At 31.7% G+C, this 27484-nt stretch overlaps 1 protein-coding gene across 2 annotated transcripts in view; it reads left to right on the top strand.

Annotated features, from left to right (window-relative positions):
* The window catches only part of LOC126745938 (glutamine synthetase 2 cytoplasmic), a 71312-nt gene that overhangs the window by 17369 nt on the left and 26459 nt on the right, over window positions 1-27484 (top strand). The window contains exons 1-4 of one of the 2 annotated variants that reach the window (XM_050454009.1): window positions 18135-18293; window positions 23038-23231; window positions 23447-23621; window positions 25237-25498. In XM_050454009.1, the coding sequence (XP_050309966.1) occupies window positions 23048-23231; window positions 23447-23621; window positions 25237-25498 (621 nt within the window). In that variant the 5' untranslated portion in view covers window positions 18135-18293; window positions 23038-23047. Of the gene's footprint in view, window positions 1-18134; window positions 18294-23037; window positions 23232-23446; window positions 23622-25236; window positions 25499-27484 lie in introns of those variants that run through there. The other variant, XM_050454004.1, reaches the window with a different exon arrangement.

Below are 27484 nucleotides of genomic sequence, written 5' to 3'. Positions count from 1 at the left end.
GTATTTTTGTTTTCGGTGCTTAAACTTTTAGGAACATTCGCCGCGTTTCAACTTTTTATATTCAGGAGTTGAACTCCTACTTTCACGTTCAGATTCGGAATCAGACATGGTTACTTCTTATTTTTGTTTAGTCTAGTTTTTACACTAGTTTTAGATAAAATCAACGACAAACACAAAATCAACACCGCTCATATTTACCACAATCACGCGTGAAAGATGCAGGTAAACTGTAAGCTGTAAGTAATTTACGACGAAAAATAAGAACGGGGAATCCCCGATACGCGATTCGATATACCTACTCTAGTTGTGTACGGCGCCGCGCCGCCCATAGCCGTTCATATATTTCGTAATATGTGCCATCCATTAGATAGGTTACCACAAACACTTATTAATGCACAGAACACTTATAAATTCCTACTTAATACTATAGTATGTTAGTGACTAAATAAAATATTATTGATAAACAAAATATTACTATTGTATGAAGTAGGGTTTAATTATTTTTTTGAATTGAAAAAAAAAAATAAAATGTAGTCAAAATTATCGTACAAAGTGGCATTATCGCATAAGTACTATCGTACATCGTACAAGCATTGGTTTTATCGTACGAAATTGATAATTATCGTACATCTAGCAACATCATGAGACATATGACCTTTGAATATCGATGAATCATCTGCTTTGGGCTCACTCACCAGGTTTGGCAGTATATTGTGCGGTAGTTCCAGAGAGCCATTTGTACATTTCTGATGGTTTTCTTAAGATGCATTCCAGATTAGCGCTTTGTCCAGAGTAATTTTAAAATATTTTACTTAACTCGCAAATAAGATATTATGGCACGCCTATGCCTTTGGCTATAGGTGGTCTGAGCCCAGTTAGTTTTTTCGGACTCATGAATGACACATTTACCAGTTTTTGGAAATTTCTTTCTTCTCACACGCGTTGGATGATATCGAACGCTTTTTCGCAGAAAAGATTATATTATCTTTATTGTCTCCCTTGACTTGCTTCATCAAATCATCGTAGGTTTGAACCTCTACCTTAGTTAGCTTTATATTGTAATCATGTCAAGCAGGACATCAAAATTAAAACAAAAGAGTGAGGACTTTCGTACAGCCCTTAATTTTTATTAACATTTATTATTTTTTCTCATATTATTTTATCTAATCTATACTTTTTTTGTCTCTGTACTACTTATTTACATCAATTTCTCCATTTTCGAATTAATGTCTTTAAGATCTTCTTTTGTCATGTCTTATATAGATTAAAAATGTTCTTCGCGTCGTTTGTAATTAAAATGTCTGAATTATTTACTTGTTAACTACTATTTGATTTTGAAAATATTTTACTTACCCTAGTTTAATTAAGCGTATTACTTAAATTTAATTTTTTACCTACCTTTTTATTAATAATATATTTTGTTTTTTTTGTCAATTTCTTACTAATAACTTTACACTTTTTTTCCTATTTTCTAATTAAATATGTATTTATTTCCATGACTTCTTTTCTTTCAAAAGTGTTGTTTGCTTTTTATTATTCTATTGACCTTAATGTTTACATTATTTCCACATCAATTTATTTATTATTGACCTAATTTTCTCTTATAATTTCGAGTTTTTATTTCAATATTTATTATACGATGGGATACGATAATGTATATAAAAGGTAAATGACTGGAAAAAATCTTACTCCAGTATTTTGGACAAGATAAAGTAATAAAGTTAAGAAAAATTATAATAGAAAATTTTAAAAAAAACTTTTTTTTCAAAGCTCAAATATTAATTTTTATTTAATATTATTGTAAATTTATGAGCGTTTAAAAATTTATTTAGAAATTTCAAGATCGTATACTCTACGTAATACGAAGGATTTGACATAAGGGAGAGTTGGGTAATGGTGCGCGGTGGGTAATCGTGCGTACCATGATATTTTGTATTTCGCGGGCTATCCGAAACGCTAAACCAGTGCTGCTCTCTGCAACGGAGTGCCTAAAATGTGTACGCGACCTTTGGCGCCATTAGTGTGTTTACGATCGCCGAGAGGTTAACCGATTGAATTTTTCTTTGTTTTTTATAAGTTTTCGGGGTCAGAAAATAAAACGGTAAGTCCATAACTTTTGTCCAATCGTTTTACATTACTTATATTTGTAAAATCTAGAGTATTGTGAATATTTAGGCGCCTTTAAATCATACATTGTTAATATGTTTTTCGCCACATCATGTTGTTATAAAAGACAATAACAAAGGGGTAATTGTGCGCAGAAGTGCACGATTCCCCTTCACGTAATTAAATGTTAAGAAGTAATAGTACTATTTAATGCTTTCAGATGCCTAGAAATTACACACGAAAGACTGATATCCTTTCTTATACGACGGAAACCTTGCAAAAAGCCCTAGATGCTATAAGGACCGACGGAAGAAAAATTGGGGAAGTAGGAAGATCCTTTAAAATACCAGAATCTACCCTTAGAAAAAAGTTGTTGGAAGATGAACTACCTCGATTGGGCCGTAAAACTGTATTCTCTAAAGAAATAGAGTGTGAATTAAAAGATTATGTTCTGCTGCTTTCAAAATTGTTTTTTGGGTTGACACCTGATGGTCTAAGAAGGCTTGCATTTAGGTATGCAGAACAAAATAATATTATTCACAACTTTAATCGAGAAAAGGGACTAGGTGGCAAAGCATGGCTTTATGGATTTCTAAAAAGATTTCCCGAGATAAAATTGCGACAGTCTGAGGGCACGAGTTTAAATCGGATTTCATCTTTTAATAAGGAATCTGTAGAACTATTTTATTTTAATCTTAAGATTCTTATGCAAAAGTTTAAATTTCAACCAAGCAGAATATTTAACATGGACGAAACAGGCATTACAACGGTTCAAGCTAAATGTCCGAAAGTTTATGGTGCCAGAGGAGTAAAAAAAGTGGGCTCTGCTATATCTGCTGAAAGGAAAAGGACAATAACTGGAGTTTTTTGTATGAGCGCTGCAGGGAATTACATCCGCCACATGCTCATATATCCCCGAGTAAGAATGCCAACAACTCTGCAAAAAAATGGACCCTTAGGTGCCTTGTACAAATGTTCAAAGAACGGTTGGATTAACTCTGAGCTATTTGTTGAGTGGTTGTCTCATTTTGCAAAACATGCAAAGCCTACTGCATCTGATCCTGTCCTATTGATTTTAGACAACCATTCAAGCCATATTTCGATTTCGGCTTATAATTTTTGTAAAGGAAATAATATTAACATGGTTTCTCTTCCTCCCCACACCTCAAATCGTCTTCAGCCATTGGATCTAACTTTTTTTAGTCCACTTAAAAATGCTCTCTATAAAGGATACGATCTTCATTTATCTACTTCTGGACATCAAAAAATAACAGAATATGAGGTATCTGAATTATTAAACAGAGCATTTATGAAAGTCGCCACCATTTAGAAAGCTGTCTCAGGTTTCGCACTTCAGGAATTTATCCACTAAATCCAGACAGATTTGCGCTAAATCCAGAAACATTTGCATCATTGCCCGACGGGCAAATGGTTTTTTTATTTTTGTTTAATTTTATACTTGCGTAGTAGATTTTTTTTAAATAACATTTTACATTAATAAGTAAGACAACTCATACTATTTTTAAAATTAATTTATATGTTATAGGCTCGCCACAAATACAATTTTTGCTTAACTGCGCACCATTCCCCAACTCTCCCTTACATAAAGCATTACGTTAGAATTTTCCAAAAAGTATCACTATATATTACATATTTTATTTTGAAGTATTTTCTTACTTCTTTTTTAACTTTTTTCAGTTTTTTTTTACATTTTTATCACAGTATGAATATCTTTTTTCCTTGAGACCAATTTATTTATATTGGATTAAATAAATGAAAAAGAAAACTTCAAACAAAATTTGGAATACATCTTTAAGTGCCCGATGTATATAGTTTTAAAATAATGTTACATGTTGCAACTCATGCGTTAAAAAAATATCAGATATCATAACATACGAAAGCAAAGCAGTTATAATAGCTTTTTCTATGTCGATCTTTAACAACGTAAGTTTTAAGTACCATAGTTATAATGAGACAGTGTTATTACAGTTAACGCACTGGATTTCGTTGTGAACATGATTTTGCTTTCTTTATTAAAGTGTCCAGTTAAAGAATAAATAGGATGATAAAATGGTAAGAAAATGCATACATTGCATTTGCCCTGGTCACCCAAGCCACTCATGATAAATGCAATATATCAAACATACAACTGAACGACTAAGAAATAAAGAAAAACTGCATACAAAAGTGTTAATTAAAAAATATATAACAAATACTACCTCACCTCGAGCAAAAATTAGATTTTACTGGTTTTAAAAGCAAATAGTGTATCACGCTAAAAAGAAGTTAATAAATATATTTCCTCTAAAAACATATTTATCAGCAGCAAATTCATAGAACGGAAAATCCCGACTTTTATCGGAGCAAATCAAATGCGCCAATGTTGAATCACTATGGTGTAGGAGACCAGAGAAAAGTATGATTTATTTATATATACACGTGAGGACAAGGTGATAGGTGCAAGGCTAAATGTTTTATCATAATGATGAATACAAAAAAGTGTATAACATATATTTGCGATAATAATTTTTAAGTCATATATTTCCTAGGCTTATCTCGTAAGTTTCTTTTTTTTTAAGAATTAATTGATTAAAATATTTACGCGAAAGTTTTCAGTATTAGATAAATCTAGGGATGGGGAATTTTTACTCATTTACAATAATAAAACGTATAGTTCTATTTCTTTTATGATTCTAGCTCTAGACTTTCTGGTGTTCATCATCTTTTCCTTTAAGTCTTAAGCTGTTCTAGTTGCTAAATCTCTTAAAATCTTAAAAGAATAGCAGTAACAGTACTGGTGAAGAACTAATTCCTTTTTAGACATGTTCATCATTACTTCAGATGATATTAATTTTCTGTTGCTTAACTCTCTGCCCTTAAAGTATTGACCCCAGTTTTATACTACTTTTTGAAAAACAACTCTAGAAGACCCTTTGTCCCAAATTTGTGTCTGTCTTGTTGGTTTTCTGAATTGTATATATGCTTTTTTAGAGATAGTTGTTCTTTAAGTGATATTCATAAGATTGGCTATTTTTATCAATTTCAGATTTTTTCGCTTATTCTTTTTCTGGTTCTTATAGTTGTTGAGCTGTTGGGCTTTCCAGAGTACTACTATTGCTAAGAGACTAATTACTTTCTAGATCATCATTGCTTTACATTATTATTTTTTGCACTGCCTAAACGAGCTTTTCGTCGGAGAAAAATTTGCCATTTTATTGCGATTTTTTTTTATGGAGAGCAGGCAAGAATATCCTATAATGTTTTTCTGTTAAGCTTAGTATTTACCTGAAAATTACTTAGTACATGATAATATTACGGAATTCGAGTTCTAGCAAAATCCTCTTGCTATTTAGATACATTACTTCCTATCTTAGCGTGTTCCAATACTTAATTTTCTAAGCCATTGACGTTTTGAGGTAAATAGAGCTTTACGTGGAATCCATCGGATGTCAACCCAGCCAGTCGATCTTTGTAGTTACAGTCGACTACTTCTTTCACTCCTGTGAAAAAGCGTTAGCCAAAAACTTAATTAATTATTAGGAAAATCTTATATGATTCCTATTGTGTTTAATACCGTTCTTTCTACTCATTATATGAAGTATCATACTACATATCAAAATCTATCATATATCAATTCCACGATCTATAATTTTGATGTAGCTGTACAACCAAAGGTATTTAACTGGGCCTCCTAGTCTTTGAGATTGTAATATCAATACTTCATTATATACTCGAAATTTGGCTTTAGAAAAATGGCTACTACCTAAAGTCAAAACTACAAAATTTTTTTAAAAGACATATTGTTCTTTGCAAAAACAAAGTCCTTTTTTTAGTAAATTTTCCTCTTAAGCTTTTCCACTTTTATAACCTCAATCTTTAATCTACTTTAAAATTTTAATACGGGGTGATTTTTAAGTTGATACTTTTTTTTTAACTGTGTATAGACCTCGGTAAAATATAAATTTTTTTCAAATAACTTTTTTCGATACACTCAAAAACAAGGGACATACAGAATAAAAAAGTGAATATGGATTTGTTTTTCATCGTCTGGTTATGTTTAGTTTTTTCTCGAATTTTTGTATTATCGATCACGCATTTTACCGATCAGTTAGTCTTAGACATTTTTGGTTTATTGTTGTTAATCTTAAATTTGCAAATCCTAAAAATGGCACATCGTATCTTCAAAGTGCTGCTGCTTCGGTATTATACGCAGACCGCTTTTCTTTGCGGAATTATCCTACACCAAGAAGTTTTATGAATCTTATTCAACGGGCTAGGGATACTGGCAATTTACGGGAACATCGTGGAGGCCATGCAGGAAGAGGAAGGAGACCTGAAAATGTTCATAGGGAAGAACAAATTTTAAATATCATCGAAGAAGATCCAACAAGTACTCGAGTTGTTGCAGGGCAGGTCGGATTAAGTCAAACAAAAGTATGAACAACATTGCGCGAGAATCAATTTAATAATATTTCACGTTCAACGTGTCCAAGCGCTACTGCCTAAAGACTTCCCCCGCAGAGTTCAGTTTTGTGAATGGTTTCTACAACAACATGAAAATGATCAACATTTTTTGAACAAAATTTTTGCCAGGGACGAGGCAACATTCACCCGAAACGGAATTAACAATTTTCGAAATACGCATGTTTGGTCTGTTGATAATCCCCATGCAATTCGCAGAACCAATTTTCAACACCGCTTTTCTGCTAATGTGTGGGCAGGAATTGTGAATGGGATACTTGTTGGATCATTTATCTTACCAGACCGTTTGACGGGCGATGTTTATTTGGACGTTTTGCAAAATAATCTGCCTGTTCTGTTAGAAGACGTGCCACTGAATATCAGGCAAGCTATGTGGCTTCTGCAGGATGGAGCACCTGCCCATTTTAGACGAAAAGTGAGTGAATTTGCCAGTTGCATGGCAATCAAGGTCGCCAGACCTAAATTCATGTGACTTTTTTTGTGGGGGTATATGAAAAGTTTAGTTTTTAAGGCGCCTATCGACACACAAGAAAAACTAATAGCACGTATTGAGCAGGCTGCGGCAACAGTTAGACAAAAACCGATTTCTCTATTGTGTGCCGTTACGGAACAGTGGTTATGTCGAGCAAATCGTTGTGTTGAAGTTAATGGTGACAACTTTGAACAACTTATTTAAATTAAAGAGGACCGTATTGGACTCATTTTATAACATTTTGGCAATGCAATTTTTTTTATTTTTCGGTTTTTTGAATAAAGTTATTTGAAAAAAATGTTTATTTTACCAAGTTCTATACACAGTTAAAAAAAAAGTATCAACTTAAAAATCACCCTGTACAGGGTGAGTTTTTCAAAGCGCGGAGTAGTATTATGCATTGATGATATTATTTATCGATGACGTGCTCCTGGACTATTATTTGGTTAAGCATTCTTCACATTTTAAAAATATTTTGGACTATACAGGGTGTTCCGAAAAAGCAGGGCACTACAAAAGTTAATTTTTTTAAATGGAACACCCTGTATTGCAAAACATTTTTGAATTCTTTGCGTAATTACCAATCTTTTTTGATAATGGTTTAATATGCCAAAAATTAATAGTTTAGGAGATAAATCAAATTTTGTTAAAAATTTAGAATTTGCACGCATCTCTTTAATATTAAAATTTAGCACCTAAATTTTGAATACAGACTTACATTTTATCATCAGAAGTAAAATAAAGTTACTTTGATATGCGTGCTATGTAAAATTATTCATTTTGTTATACAGGGTGTTTTTTTGAAAGGCCAAACTTGCCCAACTTTAAATATAAAAATCTCTCTTATTTTAAATAAAACACCCTGTATATTTTCATGTCATCTAATAGCTTACTTAAGAGCCTATACATTTTATTAATAATGTCCTATCTCTATATCTAACAGTTTTTGAGATATCATGGATTTTTCTGTTTTTCTCCTGTAAAAACTGACAATGCCGACTTAAAGTTTTGAAGCACCTCGTATTTTTTATGTATCCATCAAGGCGCCGTGGAAACAAATGAAAAAAATCTCAATAACAAAAAGACAGTTACATTAGTTAATTAGAGATTAATAGTTAGATTTGTTTTAAGGTGTTTTTTAGATATTTGTTTTCAATATTAAAAATGAATTATTCAAGAAATGAATTTATTGATATGATTTTTGTTTTGGGCGAAGCAAATAAAAATTGTCTGCTAGCTCAAAGGCTATATAGAGAAAAATATCCTCAACGGCGCACACCCGATTCCCGCAGTTTTCGCGTTGTTATGGACCGATTTATGACGACTGGTAGCGTGGATCTGCCAAAACGTAATGTTGCTAATAGGATGGCAAATGAAGGTAAAGAACTTGAAATTCTTTTGCAAATTGAGGAGGATCCCCACATTGGTAGCCGTAGGTTAGCCTTACTTTCTGATGTTTCGCAGACAACGGTAAACCGGACAACACGGAAATATAAATACCACCCATATCACATTAAGTTGCATCAAGAACTTCACAATCAAGATTTTCAGCTACGTGTAACTTTTTGTGAATGGTTACTTCGCAAAATTGAAATTAATCCAAATTTTGTTAACTATATTATGTATTCCGACGAGGCAACATTTAAAAGCAATGGTGCTGTCAATAGGCAGAATATGCACTATTATGCAACAGAGAACCCTAATTGGGTACGTGAGGTTCAGCACCAGAATCATTGGTCCCCTAATGTATGGTGCGGCATCCATAATAACCGTATAATTGGACCATATTTTTTTAATGAACCTTTGAATGTGCATTCATATCGAGTATTTTTACATCAGCAATTGCCTGAATTATTAGAAGAAGTCAATCTCCAGGAACGGCAAAGTATGTGGTTTCAACAAGATGGTGCCATTTTCATCTTGCAGTAAGGGAATATTTAGATCAAGAATATCCTCAAAGATGGATTGGTCGCGGAGGATTTGTTGCATGGCCGCCAAGGTCTTGCGATCTTACGCCGCTAGATTGCTTTCTGTGGGGTTATCTCAAAGATAAAGTCTATGCAACAAAACCAACTACAAGGGAGGATATGATTATTAGAATTAGGGATGCCTGTCAAACCGTAACACCAGGAATGTTATACCATGTTCGACAAAATATAATTAAAAGAATTAATATTTGTATCGAACAAGGAGGACATATCTTTGAACATTTGTTGAACAGAAATTAACTTTTATTATATAAAAATAAGTGAATTTAATAAAAAGAAACGTCCATAAATTTGTTTCATTTTATAAGAAAAAAAGAACACGAAATGAAGAAATATAAGTATATTTCAAAAACTGTTAGAGATAGGGATAGAATATTATTAATAAAATTTATAGGCTCTTAAGTAAGCTATTAGATGACATGAAAATATACAGGGTGTTTTATTTAAAATAAAAGAGATTTTTATATTTAAAGTTGGGCAAGTTTGGCCTTTCAAAAAAAACACCCTGTATAACAAAATGAATAATTTTACATAGCACGCATATCAAAGTAACTTTATTTTACTTCTGATGACAAAAATTAAGTCTGTATTCAAAATTTAGGTGCTAAATTTTAATATTAAAGAGATGCGTGCAAATTCTAAATTTTTAACAAAATTTGATTTATCTCCTAAACTATTAGTTTTTGGCATATTAAACCATTAAAAAAAGATTGGTAATTACGCAAAGAATTCAAAAATGTTTTGCAATACAGGGTGTTCCATTTAAAAAAATTAACTTTTGTAGTGCCCTGCTTTTTCGGAGCACTCTGTATAGTCCAAAATATTTTTAAAATGTGAAGAATGCTTAACCAAATAATAGTCCAGGAGCACGTCATCGATAAATAATATCATCAATGCATAATACTACTCCGCGCTTTGAAAAACTCACCCTGTATAATTCTTAAAAAAGCGATTGCTAGCATCTTTATTTCCTGTAATGTCCTTTACATACTGATTGTCTAGGATTAGGTTTTGCCGAAATTTTAGCAAAAAAAAGACAAGTGAGTTTACCTTTTGAAATTGAATAAGAACAGACGTAATAAATAAAGAAAATAGTACGACCAGTTTACTAAAGTAACGTAAAAAAACTTATTTGGCATAATCTCTATAAATAATTTTATTTATGCACACATAAACAAAAAGTGACTCACTAAGTTAAATACTATTATGGTTGGAAAACTATTTAGCTATCACAAAACTAGAATATATTTTTTCAACCTTCTAAATTGAAAATTCTTTATTAGCCACAGGAAATATCGTATTTCCAGTACAACATGATCCCAACAATTTAATAGACTTACTGCCGGACTCAATTTAATTTCATCAAATTGTGAGCGACAACTCTACATGTATTTTTGTAATCAAGTCACAAGTGTTTCAACTATCCTGTTTAACCGTCCGTTTAATTTAATGAAATAATTGGTTATGTATATCAATGCCAAATGCTTTTAGTTCGTTCATTTTTTTTTCATTTCACGTGAGAAAAACCGTCAAGCGAGTGATCATCAGCTGATAGGAGGTGTCAGGATTATGCATATTTATCAGCATACATTATTTAAATCTCATTTAATCGGGTATAAAAATTTAATGAGTATAGATGTTAATTTTTTTAATAATGTTTTTTTATGAATATTATACATGGTGTTTGCTAAACGTGAGGCAAAAATTTAGGAGATTATTCCTGAATATGGGACGCTTTATTTTGGGGATATGGGGCGAAAAGAATCCAATTTTGTTAGTTTATTAAACAATTTATTAACGTACCCGAAATAAAAGTATATTGTACTACACTGGACCTGCCAAGTAATAAAAAATCTAACAATTTCGTTGGAATCTTTTAAAAATATCCCGATTAACGTAGCCGAAAAAAATTGAGCTTGTCAATCAGCCTCAAAATTATAGAAAAATGTAGAAGTATATTTTCTGTGTTTATTACTTAGTCTTATTAGTGAAGCCATCTATCATCAATGGCTACTTCATAAACGCCGAGACGGTTGACATGCATTACATTTTTGGACATGCTGATGGCAATTTGTTAGTAGCTAGTCGGTTGCACCGTGAACGATTTCCTAATAGTATAATGTCTAATAGAAAACCTTCCAAAGTATAAATCAACGACTTTGTGAAACAGGAGTTGTGAAGCGAAGTGGGACACTAGGAAGGCCAATTACAGCAAGAACGGTAGAACATGAAGACAATGTGCTCGCCTTAAGTAAAAAAAGATCCAGGTACCTCTAGTTGAAATATTCCAAATACTTTAAATGTAAGTATTTGCAAACGGGCAATTTAGAAGTTTTTTAGAGAATATTTGTTGTACCCATACCACATACAACGCGTTGAGGCACTTCTTCCTGTATAGTTTCTTTCACGCATTGCATTTTGTCAATGAATTTTGTACGCATTGGTTCAAACTCCTCAACTGCTAACTTTTATTCTCTTTACCGATGAAGCCAGATTCTCAAGAAATGGAATAAAAAATTTTCACAGTAACCATGTATGGACAGAAGAAAATCCACATGAGGTGCTTTAAAATCGCTTTCAACATTAGTTCTCGTTAAACGTTTGGTTAAGAATTGATTGAAGGTGACTCTTAGTTCGTCCGGTATTTTTGCCAGGAAGACTTAGCAGCGAGGTATACCGCAACTTTTTCGAACAAACGCTAACTCAGTGTCTGAGGGATGTAGCATTGGCTACAAGAAATGGGTTGAAATGTGGTCGATGCACGATGGCGCACCAGGGCATCTTAGCAGTTTGGCTCGACAGTTTTTAACAGTAACATACGGATATCGCTGGATTGGTCGAGGTGGATACCTAAAGTCATTAGTTTATACTACTCTAGCGGAAGATGTAAAAGATTTAAGAAATCGGATAATTGCTGGATGTAACGCAATCAGAAAACAATCCTGGTGTTTTGAAAGAGTCGATGAGGAGAAGATTGGATTCTTGCATCCGACCGGAGGGTAGTTAGTAATTTTGACCAGTTCTTTTTTAGTAATAAATAAATAATTGCTATTATCAAATTTCTTTTTCGCCCCGGATCTTCAAAAAAAAGCGTCCTATCAAAAATCATAAAAGAATATCCTTAGAATTGTCCCTTAAAATTTTGCTGCATGTTTAGTATACCCGCTATAATATAGTAAATTAAATAGTTAATAGAATAAATGACTCTTTTTTTTAAATTCTTTAACTAAATTCTTTAACTAACTTGGTAATTAAATAATTCATTAGCCAACAGCAAGACACTAGTGCTACTTACAGTCTGAATCAAACTTATTTAAAATTAATAAAAGAACAGCGTCGAAGGATTATAGGAATAAAGAAGAAGACTCTAAAAAAGTGAAAATAATTAGCATATATATTTAAATAGCCAAAGCCTTATAATTATCTTAAATAAACAGAAAACAATGATAGGTTTGAGCGATACCGATTGCTGACCAATATATATAAAAGACTTAGGATAATATCTATAATGTTAGCCTATGTAATAAGTGTATCCTGATGTACGTGACTCATATATATACTCAGTCATAGATATAATGACTAAATAATAAAAAGTTGCTGTAAATACACATAAAATGTTATTTAGTTTTACATTGCCAGGTTTGTACTATTATTAGGAAATTTGTTTAGGATAGAATTGAAAGGATTTTCCATTTATTTTCAATTTATTAGAAGTTTGTCAATGTTTTCGTTTTTTATAATGTAAGCTTTAATATAGTTTTCAACATTAAACGGAACTTTTCTGACTCGCAAGTTTTCAATATAGAAAATATATACAGGGTGAGTCATTAATATTGCACGAAAATGTAAGGGCGTATTCCTTGGGCCAAAATAGTCAAAAAACTTCCTCTAAACCAATGATGCTATGTTAAGGTGCTAAGTTTAAATTTTTTGATAGACTTGATGTCACTAAAAGAAGACGCCATGTACTACATTTTGAGTTTTTAAATAAAACAGTGAAAATAACCATTTTATTCATTCAATTTAATTCTTACAAAACCAAAAGTTTTTACTAAAGGGCAAAGTGATTAACATGACGTAAAACACAAACTAGGAATAGAAGTTATAAAAGCTGTTAAAAGTGTTACCCTTCAACTTCAATGCTAGCACCTACCTTAGGAACCATTGATTGCCGCACTCGTTCAATTATGCCTGCGTTTAGAATTGTCGCAGAATATGCCACACCCTATTTGTTAACTCTTCAACATTTTCAATTACAGTAGTATGAGCTAATTGTTTTAGGTAATCCCAGAGGAAAAAGTCTAATGATTTTGAGCGGCCTATTCAGCAGCTTAGATATTCTCTATCTAAAATTCTCAAAAAATTAAGCGAAAGTGCGCTGGACCACCATCCTGCATAAAATACATTTGGTATCTCAGCTCAAGGAGGACTTCTTTTAATAATAGAGGCAGTTCCTCTTCGAGAAAATGGCAATAAACACCTCCAGTTAATCTTTCTGGCAAAAAACATGGACCAATCAAGTTATCACCAATAATTCGAATTTTGTATGTCCATATTCGATTATTGTGAAAAACATGGACCAATCAAGTTATCACCAATAATTCGAATTTTGTATGTCCATATTCGAAAATTGTGAAAATTTATAATTGCGTTTTTTAAGAAATTTGCTTCATATGTGAATAGTATTCTTACCACTGAGGATTTTCTCCAATTTTTTGTTGTAGCCTTCGACAAAATGCGAGTCTTTGAGAAAAATCACCTGGTAAAAGTACTTGCACTCACTGTAAATGGTACGAATATAAGAGCTTCCTCTTCGCTATTCTAGAGACTGTCGATTGTCTTATATTTACCGTTGTATCAATAGTTCTACTACTACTTACTAGTACTACGTACTTGCCTCTTCCGCTTCTACATTTGCAACTGTATGAGGTTGTTCTTTGTTAGCGGTCAATTTCTTGAAACTACCATTTTCACCGAGTCGGTCATGGAGGCGAATAAACATTTGACTATGTGGAATAGCAGGATTCAGGAATCTTTCTACGCAATAGTAATGACTCATCCTGTATGATCGTCTCATAATGTATTTTATAAAATTACATTTTTATATTTTAATATATGATTAGTATTAATTCTGAAGAACTTTCCTTTGGTGCTCCGATATGATATTCTAAAATGTGACTGGATTTATTGAAAATGCCTCTCTACAAGATTTTTTACTGATATTGCAGTAACTAGTTACAACTTCCTAAATCAAAATTTAAACAACATTAATTCCATTACAGGTAGTATTTATTTGAAAATATTATTTATTCTTAGCGTTTATTAATGTTAATTTAGAATTAGTATTAATGAAGTTATACCTATAATAGATTAATAAAAGAAGAGTAAATGGTATAGGTGCATTAATTTTAAATATACGTCTATATATTCTAATGAGCATATTCATTTTCGATACCGTGAAACGGGGTTAAATTGATCATTTCGTTTGTAAATTTGCTTGTAACTCTTTTGATAACTGCGTATCGATATTAAAATTATTCATAAATGATTGTGTATGGATGCCGTAAAAGGATTTTGCAATCGTATCTGCTCTAAATTTAAAGTTGTTTAAAAAAATGCCAAAATAAGGTGTAATCAATTTCATACCAAAAGGGGGGTGACTTTGATCAGTGCCATATAATTGTATTCTTGTTGCAATGCCTTAAAATGCATTATGAACAATTTAACCGCCGCTTAAGTTCATCAATCCGTTTAAAAGTTACAGATAATTCTAGGTTTTGGAGTGAAATTGATCAGTCATAAAATTTCACTAATTGGTTATTTTTTTAGGTAAAATAAAAAAGAATCATTGCAGTTTTTTAATACTTTATTAAAAACACTTGTTTAAAAATACAAAAACTTATAAAAGACATTCAAAAAGTAAAGAAACAAATCTTCAATTAATAGACAGAAGCAGTAATGCGTATAGTAAGGATTTACAGCTCCTTATTATCTACTGCTTTTTTGAATTGATAAATGATTTGACCTTTGACGCATTCAGCGGCAGGTTCTGGCAAAATAGCAATTATATCTGCTAACTCTGTGGAAAACTCGTCGCCTTCTTGTGGTTTAAAAACAGTTTTTCTTCCATCGGAAGATTTTAGTCCCAGAACTTCGAATTCGTTTTCATTGAAATTTTGAACTGTAGCTATGTAACGATAGCTAATACTTTTTCGCATGCTTCCCAACACTTTAACCAATAAAAATGTCCCAATTTTGATGGTACTTTGACTCACTTCCAAATATTCAATTTCCTCGTTTTCCTGTAACTGGATAAATAGATCGTCAGCGGTCATGTCATCGTCGGAATTATCATTTGTTATAGGCTCTTTAACGTCGCTGTCTGAACTGTTGGAATCATTTTGGGTCGTCACACTTTTCCCTGGCTGAACATCAAGTTTTGTTCTCTTCTTATTTGGTCTTGTTGGACCATTTGAAAATCTCTATTGTTGTAAGTAATTTACCACACTGCGCTTGATCTTGATTAAAATCTTCTCTAGACAGCTTGTCTAATACTCGATTTGGATTTAAAGGGACTACGCCACTTGCTTCAAAAGAAGAAATAAGATTTCGTTTAACCGCATGAGGTATTTTATCTTTGGATAGTTTACTATCCATTGTCACCAAGGTTTTTTGCAATAAATGTGGGAAATCCTTTTTGTCAATTGATGAATGTGTCGGATACGTATTTTTCCATTCTAGCAAGACTTCTCTCCAGGCCATTTTAAATGGCCTGAAAAACCCTATGTCCAACGGCTGACATAAATGTGTTCTTTGGCAGGCATACAAATCCAATGTTATGTTCTTCACACAGTCTAATAACTTCTTCTGTGAAATGTGAGGCTCTGTGAAAAGTTATCGCCTATTAGAATTTTTCGCCCTTGCTGTCTTTTGGCATAGAAAGATTTGGCAAGAAACGCAGACTTAAACCAGTCATTAAAAGTTTCGGCGTCCATCCACCCATGTGACGTTCGGTTGTATCGTGATCCAGCTGCACAGCATATATCTATGCAACAGGGTTCTAATTTTGGTCCTTGTTCAGTCCACTGCGCCGACATTTTTTCAGCTCGATAAATTACATATGGTGGCAAAAGAACTCCTGCTGCAGAACCACACATCATCACTGAGGTTGCAGATTTAGTAAAATTGCACACTCGTTCAGGGTATTTTACTCCACGGGAATATATTAGTTTTTGCGCCCAGGGTCGTCAAGCAAATTAGTTTTATCATAATTATATACGTTGCATGACGGAATACCATTTAAAGTTGTTTTAAGGTTTTCAAAATATTCAGTTAATGTTTGCCTGGAAACATCAGCACGAGCTCTTTTAATATTAGCTGCAAGCCTTTGAGTTATTACATTGTTATGTCTTTTTAACAGCGAAAAACCCAATCGGTACCGGGTAAATTGTCCTTAAATTTTGCCACTGAATGACCTTGGGTATCTAGCAGGTTTTTTGGCATATGCCTTAAATCTGTTAAATTAAGAGGAAACGCCCATTCGCCACAAATAGCAACACATTTAAGAATTGATTGCTCTTCATTGGAGCTAAAAACGGTTTGCCCGCCGTTACTTTTAACATGACGCCCATGGTATCTATTATTTAAGGTCCCGTAATAATTCTGGAACCATTTTGCAGCTTTGCGTAAACTCCACCCTTCATTTATGACCTTTTCTAACGCTTTTTCTATGGACTCTTGACCGTAGTCTTTGTACCTTCGTGCCCCAACTTTTCTCTTATAAACTCTCTGCATTATGTCAATATTCTAAAACCAAAAATATTATTATTACTAGTAGTACTATACCCTTAAAATTATATAAGCTTTACAATCTGCTGATCAATTTCACCCCATTCAGTTGATCAATTTGACCTCATCCAATAAATCTTAAAATTTGACAAAATCCGGCAACGCCGCAAACTTCATTTTGAGGTTATAAAAATACAAGATATTTAGGATACTAAATATATCACGCACATATCCACAATTTGCATGTATTTTTAAATAGCAGTCAAATTTTGGAAGGGTATATTTTTGTCTAAATATTACTTACATGTTTGAGAGCCGCAAACTCCAAAAAAAAACGTTTAACTGACAAAAAACATGCACATGGATCACTAGCTACACCATTAATGAATACGATTTTTTACCGAACGGAAAAAATCGGCACTTAATATGCGCGGGAAATTTAAATGTAAAATATTTTGATATGGTGATCAAAGTCGCCCCGCGAAATCAAATTCACCCCATTTCACGTACTTTATATATATCTTCTACTTATGTTATTCTTTGCTTTATCTAAAATAATGTTCTATTTATTTAATCATTAGATCTATTATATAATTTTTATTAACAAATTCGTAAATTCATTGCATTATTTTAAATGGCATATCACGTAACCAACAATCATCTGTCTTTAATATGGAATTTTACAAAAGCACACCCTGTATTGCATTATTCTGCAAATTTTCTGATGTCTTACCCAATGGCATTGAGTAACCCATTATTTAATTGGCTGGTAGGTACATACATACTTTCGATGCTGAAAGCGATATTTTATACCTTTTAAAATCACTTGTCAAACCAGTTTGTTTATTACAATTTGCATTTTTTTGTTAATTTTTAATAGGCCTAAATTTAATCAATGAGCTAGGCTTGCTGGACACTCTTTAATACCGTACATGCTTAAAACATTTTTATTTCTGTTGTATGGCAAAAAAATAAGCAAATGTTATCCAAGGATTAGCAATATTGCGTTAATTTTCGTCATACAAGAGATACTGTTATATAACATAACATACAATTAAGAAATTTTCAACAATCTTTAAAAATGTTTTTGCAAATAATTATTTTTAATCTCTTGGGGGTCCATGCATATTCTAACTCTCATGACGTCTCATTACCTTATCTTAAATATAATATTAATAATTAAAATAAATTCGAATCTTGACGATTACTTAGTTGTTTTGTAAATACTTATTTACTGATAAGAATCCCATTTATTTTAACTAATTACGTCAAAGTAAATATAATTACGAAATAATATGTATATTTAAAGCCATAGTAACATTCGAAAGCAAACATCTGAAGAGTTTAGTATATTTAAAAATCACAATATAAGAGTTAGTATTTTATATTCTCTGCTGGCAATAATAAGCTGTAAGTTTGGACTGGTGTGTGGTATCTAGTTAGACTGATAGAATTAGGTAAGATTTAGGAATTGAGGTTTTATATGTAGTGTTAATTATTTAAAATATCATTTAAAAATACGGTTTAGGTCTCTATTATCCAATAAACTTCAAAAAGATTTAAAGTAGCGTCTGACTTGGGATTAAAAGATTCGATAATTTTTATTGTTTCGAAATTATTTTTGGTAAAATAGTTTTTTTTTTAATATCGTGTGTCTTGAGATGAATTTAAGTCGTTTTTTGTGTTCACCTACTAGGTGATAGATATTTTGCAAAAGAAATATAAATATTGAGTTTTTTTTTCAAGGCAGATAAATTCTATATTTCATTATAATAAACATTATTATGTTTTTTAGGATAAAAGCGTTATTTCCATTAAATAATAAGTATTAATTTCTCACAATGACTGAAATTAAAATTGTAAAAAAATATTAATTAATTTTGCAGTAAACTACTGGAAAAAATGTTAATAAGTCTTTCCAAAATTTTTTACATAGGATGTTTTTCTTTATGTTCAAAATAAAAGCCATTACAAATATAATTTTTCTTCTTAAAAAAAATATTTTAAATCAAATTTTATAAGTAAATTAGAAGAATAAAGAGAAAAAAATAATTAATGTGGCTCCTGTTATCTTAAATAAAAACTTTCATGATAATTTTAAATAATTTCCTTTTTATTTATAATTAATGCAGAAACATTTGTGATTATTATTGTTACTGGTAAAATTCATCGTTTTACATAATTTTAATTTTACATTTTTATAAATTATTAGATAAAAGTGACTTAAAGAAAAAAACTATGCTACTGAGATTAAGAGCTTTATTTTACTTTAAGGGTATTTAGACTATTTTTTCTTATTTATACATATATATATAATTTTATATATAATTATATAAATATTATATATAATTTTATAATTAAATCAAATCTATTTTATTGAGTTAAATATGCATTATTTTGCTTTTCATAAATAAAGTTCAATTAGATAATTAGAAACAAATATTTTTTTTTAAATTTACATTATTAATCAATAATTAAATAATTAAGAATTTTAGATCTGGAAACTTCTCTATATCATAAATTTCTTTATTATCTAACTTTTTATTTTAATTTTTTTTCTAAGATATTACCATTTGTAAAATGAATATTATATTTGTTATTGTTCCAAAAGTATGTTTCACTATGTCCTTTCTTTCTCAAGCAGATAAGTTACTTAGTTAAATATAAAAATACAAAACTAAATCGAATTTAAAACTCATAGATTCATTCGCGCTAAATGTTAATACATCATTAATTATTTCAGGTATTTCGTGGAATATCTTTCCAGAAAAAAACCCCTTAAGTTCGACTTTTTTTTATTTAAAAAAACGTTAAAAGCAGAAGTAGTCTAAGTCAACTTTAGAACGACAACTTTCTAATTACTTTTTATGACATACTTTCTAATTAATAAAATATTATAGTATTTAATTATTGTTATTACTAGTACAAAATTAACATATTCTTAATTATTTAATTGAGAGGTTTAACTTGTGAGGTTAAACGGCTATTTTATTATAAACTAACTGCAATTTAGTCTGCTTTTACTTCCCTCCTACGCTATTTTTCATCCATGTCTTAATGTGGCATGAGCTTGACTTCTTTTTTGACTCCTTATTGTTACTAATTTCTGATTGCTAGATATTTGATATGAGTAAGAAACCAAATTACTATATTCCACTTAGTAAAAGTTTCTATTCTTTAATTCCAATTATAATCTGGCTAACAAATTCTTAATAAAAAATGGTCTATATGCATTTGTTGTTATATTAGGGTAGGCGCGCCTAAGAGTACGCACTTAATATTCTTTTCTACATAAAACTACAATAAAAAAAATAGTGAGCAACCAAACATATATTCTATTAGCCAACAAAAAAACACAGTTTAAAAAAAACTATTTCTACATTAAAATTAATACAACCCTTTTTTTAAAAAAATACAAATGCGTACTTTTAACGCCACATATGCCAAAGAGTACGCAAAGGTTGGGCTAAGAGTACGCAACATCACAATGTTTAAGAAATGTTTAATTGCATAGGTCGCAATGGAATTGCTTTTGTCCCATGTAGCTTGTGCAAATTTTATGCCACCAGGACTTGCATGTTGCGCACCTGACCCAATCGCCTCCACCGTAAGAATTGCTGTAGTTCTCTTCACATCCAGGAGATGCTGTCTATCTTCTTGATTGCTGTTGATGCTGATGCTCAAAGCTTTCGAAGGCATTTTCTTCTTTTTCTGCTTAGTGCTGTCAGTAAGTTTCCTTTTAATGCTGCTCGTCTTGTTTTGGGAGGTGGATTCTTGCAGTCTTTATAAGGTGTAGATGATAATATTTCCGACCTAAAAAATGTGAAAATATCTTTATTAAATACTAAAAGTAGGAGAGCTTTTATTATTATTGTTGGTGCTGTTATAATTACCTTTTGGACCGAACACTTCTAATTTGCTCGTGTTTTGCCTTTGGTAGAGGTATGATGTCCCAGGCACGACAAGATCACATTTTTTAGGGGAAGAAAACAGTTTAGACTTTACATTTTCGATATCTTCGCTGCCTTGAATAGATTCTGAATTTGGCATCGGGTTATTTAAACAACTGCTATCAGTATTCTTGGTTGGTGTTTTGAGGTTAGCATCGTGTATTTCTGTTGGAGTAACAGGCTCTTTACGTATCCTATCTATCAAAACTGAAATAGGCAAATTGTCATCATCGTCGGAGTCGTGGTTGTTTAATACTTTTCTTCATTTTCATATCGCTTATCGTTTGTTGGTTCAATGTGTAAGGCTCGATCAGTTACCTGTGAAGGTGCAAAATCCTCCTCTGCAAACACATCTTGGTTATAAGGATAAAATCCTGTAGCACTAAATGCCTTTTCACAAATCTAAATTGTTGCAACCTTGGAATAAGTTGCATGAAATAGTCTAGACTTTTGTTTCAGAGTCACTGGTCTACCAGGATTTTGAATCATCCATTTGTCGCTTTCATTCAAGAATGCAGTTTTCAATAGACCAAAAAAGCATTTATCAAGGGGCTGCATTTTGTGGCTCCCATGGGGCGGCAACGATAGAAGAACTAGTTAGAATACAGGTATTCCGACAAAAATTACCTGCTTCAAGGGTATAATGTGATGTGTGGTTCAAGAATCAAAACAACAGGATCATCCTCTGATGATTTTACGTAGTCTTGAAAATGTCTAAGCCACCTTATAAAAAGCTCCGAATTCATATAACCAGTTTCTGTCACTAATTGTAAAGTTCCAGGTGGACATCTATAAAAAAGTTCATCGTTCATATGTTTGCGTGGGAAGATAAGAGCGGGGGGTACCCAAACTCCCGAAGCTCCCAGACAACACACATCTATTACTAACGAACCTCGTTCTGCTGCAACCACTTTTGAAACTGTTGTCTTGCCCCTGGGGGCAAAAACTTTGGGTATTCTGTTAGGGACCGTCGACATCCCGGTTTTATCCATATTAAAAATGCGGTGAGCTGGTGCTTTTGTTTGTTCATAGCATTGTCTTAAATTTTCAAAACATCTATTGCACTGAATCTTATTAAAGCCAATTGCTCTAGCCAAACTTACTTTTTCGGGAGCTCTAAGAGACAGCAAGTTTCGTTTAGCAAAATCTTTAACCCAGTGATTACCCGCCATTTTTTCTCTGGTGTGCCTTATTTGGTTTAGCTCGGCGTACTGGAATGCAAGCGACTTCAAGTCTTTCATGCGCAAACCATAGAATCGGTTATCCAAATCTTTAATATGATTCAACAATTCTTTTTCCTGATCGAGAGTAAAAACTGAGTTAAAACGCCCCAAAAATGGTGGAATAGCCCCTAATCTCAATCATTTCCGTAAAGAGCATTCGTTAACACCCAAGGCAGCAGCAACTGAACGCTTGCTTTCCCCCCGGTCTATTCTAAGTCGCGCCTCGTCTAGCAATTCTTGTGTAAATTTCAGCGTACGATTTGTTTTCCTCTTATATTTTCCCATTATCACCTTGTTATCCTGAAATTTATATCCAGAAAGTAATTAAAGCCGCCTATCGTTACTAAGCAATTAAAATAAATAACTGTGGTAAAGAGTACGCAATTAAAATAAATAACTGTGGCAAAGAGTACGCACTTAAATTTTGCGTACTATTAGCTCCCCTTTCTAGGATTCGGAAATATTGTAAAAAATGTGTTATGCAACTGACAAAACAAGGATGTTTTTAGGTGAGTCTATAGCCTAATGAACGTTGAATTTAACTGCTAATATGCATTTTCTAACAAATGTTTCCACACGATATGATTCCTTAAGTATATTCACTTAAATATTACATCAAAATAGCATATTTTATATTACTTACGACTATTCGTTTATCAATAATCCCACTAAAACTTAAATTCACTAGACAACACGTTGACACAAACAACTACAAATGGCCATATTAGATTCGACCCGCGGTATTGCCATATGGCTCATCCGAGGTCTGCGTACTCTTAGGCGCGCCTACTCTAATCTTGCCCTCAGATTTTTTGCATCTTCTGGTTTATTTTTTGACTTTTATCGAGAAAAAGGATCGGCGTTTTAGTTTTCCAGTGACTAATACTTAAAACTAGTATTTTTTTTCCATCTCTGTATTCTCTTAAAACTTATTTTGTGACCGATTTTTGCAGTTATATTACCAATTCCATAAAAAATAAAGCCAAGAAAATTTAATAAATTCTTCAATATATATTTTTTTATTACAGATAAACAACAATGCCAAATTTTACTCTAGAGCATTCGCCCAATGCGGCTTTAAATAAATCAGTATTAAACAAATACCTTGACTTACCAATTCCTGATGGAAAGGTTATGGCCACGTATATCTGGATCGATGGGACCGGCGAACATGTCAGAGCAAAGACTAGGACATTAGACTTTATACCAAATAAGCCAGAAGGTAAGTATTTTGTAATTGACAAGTGCAATAACATTAAAAAAGTAATAAAATTGCTTACACAAAATTATTGTTTTAAAATTTAATGTGAAGTCAATTAACACTAGGTTTTCTTTTTTTTTCAAAAAAACTCTTTTTTACAATTCAGTGCTCAATTTAGTTATGTAATATTATGTAGAAAATTACTGAAATTTATATTCTAATTTAACTTCTTTCAGAGCTCCCAGTGTGGAACTACGATGGTAGCTCAACATATCAAGCAGAAGGGTCAAATTCTGATACTTATTTGCACCCTGTTGCCATTTATAATGACCCTTTTAACAGAGGATTAAATAAGTTGGTTCTTTGTGATACCTACAAATACAATAAGAAACCCACTGATACAAATAAGAGGTAAGTAAAAATTGTCTTTTTAAATTTTCCATTAAAAAAACATTAGATACCTACTCAATTTTAATTTAACTAGTACTTTTATTGATTTTTAAGTTGAAATCGCTTGAGCTTTGTATTGTTTACATACATTTCGATATAAAGTATCTATTGTTTCAAAGAAATGAGATTTTGAGAGCCTTTGTTCGATGATGGCATTTTAATACGTGTAGGCAATAATATAATAATTTAAGCAAAGGTAATTATGTTAATGAAGTAAACTCGAGTAATTAGCAATATATTTGTGATAATACATTTACACAAACATAATATAACAACTTAAATAAAAAGCTGTAAAACCTATAATTATTGTAGATTTACTTGGTTATTGAATTTATTGGTTTATCCCGTACATACAGTTTTAATAGCAGGTATATAAACACCATAAATTGCTTGAGTTTTACCTTATTATTAAAATTTCATTTAGGTTACTCAAAATCTCATAAATTTCTATTGATTCAGATTGAATGGAATGACACATGTGTTTATTTCATGTATGAAATTGGCTGCACAGGATAATACTCGTAACATATGCTTATAAATAAAGACAGGTAGTACAACGAAATTAAAAACGACAAATTTCTATTTTCTTATCACCAAAACTTTTTTAACAAGTTGATATTAACATATTCGAGGAAAGATACGTATTTCCATCACTTTTGCGAATCAAATTGTAAGAAGACCTTATAAGTTAAGCTGTTTTTATTTAAAGCAAGTCTATACTTTTTAAATGTGTGTTTTCTTAATTTTCAAAACACGATTCTATATCAAACCACTTTTTAGACAAGTCTGAATTTATCCTTATTCTTGGAATTTGTACTAAATCGACAAAGATAATTCTTATGAGTTCATTCGACCAATTAAAAACGTTGACTGACAAGAAATTTGCTAGTAATTATAAACCCTTGTCTATCTACTAAATCTTCTGCGTTATCAAGGGACATTTTCCCTCCTTTTACTTGAATTGAGAAAAATATTAGCTAAATATAACTATTTTGCCAATAATCGGAAATTTCTTAAAAAATATTGCATTACGTTTAATTGCTCTAAAGTCAGTTAAGAAAAATGACTAAGTGTTTTGCTTCTATATTTCTCAAAATTGTATTTTTTTTTCAGAATCTACTATACCTTTCTTTATGACTGGCTATTAGAGATAAAAGAATTTTGATACCTCATATTTTATTAGAAAATCACTGGAAATAACAACATTTTAAATATTTGAATCCTAAATTTCTAAAGAGTTATGATGTTTCTTAATTTATATAGAGTTCTAAGAATAATTTGACAATAGTCGTGTGTCAAGAAGGAATTATCTATGTTGGCAGCCTTGTAGAGATCTTATTAGTCACATTTCTCTTTCATTCTCCTTCCCTACTTCACTGCAATCATAATCCCAAGTATGCAGAAAAACTCTTGCGATTATTTATTTAATAAATAAAAATTAACGGATGACTTGACGATGAAGGATTGTAATAATGCATCATTATCAGTGTCGTCTTCATCACCAACAAAATCCAATCTACATTTTGATATTTTTGTTTACAAAATTAACAACTCTCCTATTTTGTTTTTTTTTCAGACAATCTTGCCTACAAGCCATGACAGCAGCAAAAGCATCTGAACCTTGGTTCGGAATTGAGCAAGAATACACCCTTCTGGACATGGATCTGCGGCCTCTGGGTTGGCCCAAGAACGGTTTTCCAGGTCCTCAGGGTCCCTACTATTGTGGTGTTGGAGCGGATAAGGTTTACGCTAGGGATATCGTGGAAGCTCATTATAGAGCTTGCCTATATGCTGGAATTAACATTAGTGGAAGCAATGCTGAAGTTATGCCTGCGCAGGTAAGAAAGATAATTGAAAAAAAATAATAATAAGTGTCGATTATACATTCATGAAAAGAGTTACTAATAGTATCTCAATGACTTTAAATGGTATAACATATAAACAGACGGTAATCATAAAATTTTATGTTTAACAATACACCTTCAATAAAGGTTTAAAATTCAGGAGATAAGAAAAATAGTCAATATGTTTAAAATAATAGTTTTATTCTTTTCTGGCTTTTTCATTGGCATCAATGAAGAAAACTTCATGGACATATATAGTCTCAAAGCATTTTCGGTTACTTCCTATTATAGAAAGATAGGAAAGAATATTATTTATGTCGAAGGTACCTGAAGTTAATTTTTAACTGAAGTTATTTCAAATTATTATATTACATGCGATAATTATCTGGTAAGGTAATTATCTGATAACCCTCGAATTTCCTTTGAATATTATGACTTTTCCTCATAAACTATACTCGAAACAATTTGTTTATAAAAAAAAATTAAATTCTATTTTAAAAATTACATTCGATATTTAATTGAAATTTTTATGCTTTCACAATGCTTTGTTCTGTAGCAGAAATGTAGTCACATTCTTCAGGTAATTTTTGTGAAAAATAATTATAACCAACTGATTTTTTTTAATAAGAATTATATTTTTAATCTTCCAAACAACAAAAAAAGACTTTTTTTGTTCGACACATCGTTTGCCACTAAAAAACTCAAATTCGAAAAGTGAAAAATGATGATGAAATAAAAAAGAGTACAGCTATCGGCGTTTTTGTATAATAATAATAATAATAATAAATCGTTTATTTGCCCAATTTACAATAAAGTATTATATCTTAACTAGATACAAAGATAATAAATATCATATGCTTTAAAATTTAAAAAAAAATCTTAACCATAATATAGGCAATTTAAAAAAGATTCGTGTTTAATCTCCCTCATGAAATAAGTTATAATTTCTTTTTTGTTTCTTTTGTTGCATTCAAAATAAATTACTAGGTATCCCCCAACAAGTGCCAAATATCCAATAAGCTTTTATATACCTAATACATATTTAATAAACGCGACGATCGCCAGATATACCCATTCTACCGCAATAAATATTTTTTCTATTTATGTTTAAATATGCTTGTTGATACATTTTTAAAGTCCTCAGGAATCTGGTTGTAATCTAAATAAATATTATAAGAAAATGACCGCTGATAAAACATTGTGGTATACAAGGGCGGAGAAATTAGACCTCTATGCCGAAGATTCAAAGAATGTTCGTCACGTCTATAGCGTATTTTATTTAATAGATTCGAGGGGCGATTTAAAGTTATTACTTGGTGAAATACAGTAGCAGCATGCACATTTCTACGATCCTCCATGGAAAGCCATTTGGTTTGTCGTAGCTTGTAACTGACAGGATCTCCACGACGAATACCGTAAATTAATCGCAAGCATGACTTTTGCACTCGCTGAATTCGACCTTTGTCGATAGAGTCTAAGACATGGACCATATCCGACGTCGGCAAAATTAAAATGACTCAAAACCAGAGCGTCGCATAAGGTAATTTTTTGAGATGTTGAAAGCAGGTGTCTATGCAGAAACAGTTGTTTTAAATTAGAATAAGCAGATTGAATGCACTTACTTATATGCTGTTTATACCTCATATTGGTGCCAATGTGAAGTCCCAAATTGCGGGAACAAGTAGAATGCAAAAGCTTGTTTGAGGAAGCTTCCAAAGCCATACTCTGATGCAATACTTCGCGATTTTTGCCGAAAATCAAGATGGTAGATTTAGACGAGTTTATTTGCAGATTGTGTTTTTGTGAAAAGTCTGTTAAGGCTTTTAGATCATCGTTTATTTTCTTGGTATGGCTTTCTATGTATGGCTATTTATTTAATTTTGCTACCGATTCTGTGATCCAAATAAAGAAGCGGCAGTAATGAACAGAACAGAAAATGTCGATATAACAATCAGAATAATCGTAGTTTTGATAACAATC

This window comes from Anthonomus grandis, chromosome 1 (assembly GCF_022605725.1).
Source record: "Anthonomus grandis grandis chromosome 1, icAntGran1.3, whole genome shotgun sequence".
Classification (NCBI taxonomy): domain Eukaryota; kingdom Metazoa; phylum Arthropoda; class Insecta; order Coleoptera; family Curculionidae; genus Anthonomus; species Anthonomus grandis.
The sequence above is the reverse complement of the archived record's forward strand: the minus strand, read 5'-3'. Positions and strand labels throughout refer to the sequence as shown.